The 2,360-nt window shown below is 40.6% G+C and overlaps 1 protein-coding gene across 4 annotated transcripts in view; it reads left to right on the forward strand.

The window, feature by feature from the left end:
- The window catches only part of PLCE1 (phospholipase C, epsilon 1), a 255,192-nt gene that overhangs the window by 173,565 nt on the left and 79,267 nt on the right, over positions 1-2,360 (forward strand). For all 4 annotated transcript variants that reach the window (XM_005884057.2, XM_005884058.2, XM_014531564.1 and 1 more), the window contains exon 4: positions 1,349-1,494. In XM_005884057.2, coding sequence (XP_005884119.1) covers positions 1,349-1,494 — 146 coding nt within the window. The remainder of the gene's footprint in view (positions 1-1,348; positions 1,495-2,360) is intronic.

Raw genomic sequence — 2,360 nt, forward strand, 5'->3', positions numbered from 1 at the left:
GCCCCCCCGCCCCCCCGCCCATGTTTCAACACTGTTTTTGAACCAAGTGCAACTAATGGTCCGTGTGGAGTTAAGATCAGAGCTTCTGTTTGTTAAAAACTGAGCTTATAAGCCCAGACATTAGCCAGGATGAAGAAAGCAACTTAAGTGAATGCTAGTGTCCAAGCACCAAAGTATAAGTAGCAGAAAAATAATCTTAGAGACTAAGCAGAGGATTGTGAGGCTGCATATCGTAAAGGGGGTCTTAGTACTCAGTTATTCTTAAATGTCATACTCCAATCTGCCTAGAAAAGTCAAATCACATTAAAATAAATGTAAGCCCAGAGCTAGAGAACATTAGCGTTTACACATACACATTAGGCATTTAGTAAGTGGGTAATTAGTGTCAGCTCTGGGGCACACACCTAAGTTCAAATTCAGGATTTGCCACCTTTTGGTTGGGGACCTTGGGCAAGTCTTTTAGGCCTCTGTCCCTCAGTTTTCTCTTCTATAAAGTGAGGATAATAGTAGTCCCTGACTCTTAGGATTGTTGTGAGAGATAAATGAGTTATGTAAAGTGCTTAGCACAATTCCTGGTACATCGTAAGTGCTATATAAGTATTTGTTCTTCTCAATTTTGCTTAGTCATTTGGGGAGAATAATGCATTTGTAGAATATAGCTCAAAAAATATAGTTTTTCACTTGATATTATGTATTTTACTACTGATAAGTATCTTTCATGGATGGGCTAAGTGCACTGATTGCATTTAATCTTGCTGTCCATTGGTCAAATATATTTAAATCATTATCCTTTGGCCTTATTTTTATATAGTTTCATGGAATTGTATAGATCAAGAGGGATTTTATGAATTGCCTTTCAGCCCCCTTTTATTTATTTTTATTTTTATATTTTTGTTCATCATCACCCGAGGATATTTTCTCCATTGATTTTTAGAGAGAATGGAGCGGGGGGGAGAAAGAAATAGAGACATCAATGTGAGAGAAACACATCAACCAGTTGCCTCCTGCGCCTGTCCAGACTGGGGTTAAAACCTGCAACCCAGGTACATGACCTTGACCGGGAATCCAACTTGAGACCCTTCTGTATGGAGGACGGTGCTCTAACCACTTAGCAACATCAGCCAGGGCCAGCCTACTGATTTTTAAAATGAAGATAAAGACTACATGACTTTCCCATTGCAAAGCTGTGACGGAGAGTCAGTGACAGTGTCACCTTAGTCCCTTGGCTGGATCCTTCATTACCTAATACTAAGAGTATTAGAAAAACAGTTTTTTTGTGAAAAAAAATATGTATTTGTCAAACTTCCAGGACATAGTTTCAGTCAGTGCCCCTCTCTGCACTTTCCAGGTGAGCTCCTGGGTGACGTGGCTGATCCTCACAGCCGGCTCCATGGAGGAGAAGCGGGAAGTCTTCTCATATTTGGTGCATGTGGCCAAATGCTGCTGGAACATGGGCAACTACAACACCGTCATGGAGTTCTTGGCCGGCCTCAGGTATGTGCAGTGGGGAATACGGTTGGCACAGTTTCCTCTTACAAGCTGAATGGCACTGAATTAACTGCCCTGGTAACCACATGTACCCAAAACAGGCAGTCGGTAGTGGCAATCAATACAAATCATTCCATCAGGTACCCACTGATCTTGAGGGATTTCTTTGTTCTTTTATGTCAGATACAGGAGATAAGTTGCTAGATGTTCTTATGATAGAATGATGGTAGAGGTAGAGCTAGTGATCATGCCTTCAGGCTTGAAAATATTTAGATTATACGTAATTGAACTGCATCAAGATAACTAAAGTTTTTTTTAAGCAATTGGATGGAAAGAGAGAGCAGCCTAATTGTTAAATGATTTTGGTTTTCTAATTGTACATTTTGCTTCCTCAAACTAAATTCTCAGCTATTTTAAGGAAACAATTAGAAATACAAAGATTTACATATAACAATACTTATTCAGTCATGGTGTCAGTTTAAAATAACCCAAATGAACAAGAAAAAAATGAAGTAACTAATAGGATACATCCATACACTGGAATGTTATTTAGCCACCAAAATTAATGTTTATGACAATTTTTTAATATCATTGGAAAACAAGTAACATATAATACACAAAAATATGTGGGAACAAAGCTATATGTAATAACCTCCGCAATATTTATACATGAAAGTTTATAAAATACTAGAGGCCCGGTGCACAAAAATTTGTGCACTCGGGGCGGGGGGGGGTCCCTCAGCCCGGCCTGTGCCCTCTTGCAGTCTGGGACCCATCAGGAGATAACGACCTGCTGGCTTAGGCCTGCTCCTGGGTGGCAGAGGGCAGGCCCAATCCCTAGGTGCAGCCCCTGGTCGGGCTCAGAGCAGGGC

This window comes from Myotis brandtii, unplaced genomic scaffold (assembly GCF_000412655.1).
Source record: "Myotis brandtii unplaced genomic scaffold, ASM41265v1 scaffold810, whole genome shotgun sequence".
Classification (NCBI taxonomy): Eukaryota; Metazoa; Chordata; class Mammalia; order Chiroptera; family Vespertilionidae; genus Myotis; species Myotis brandtii.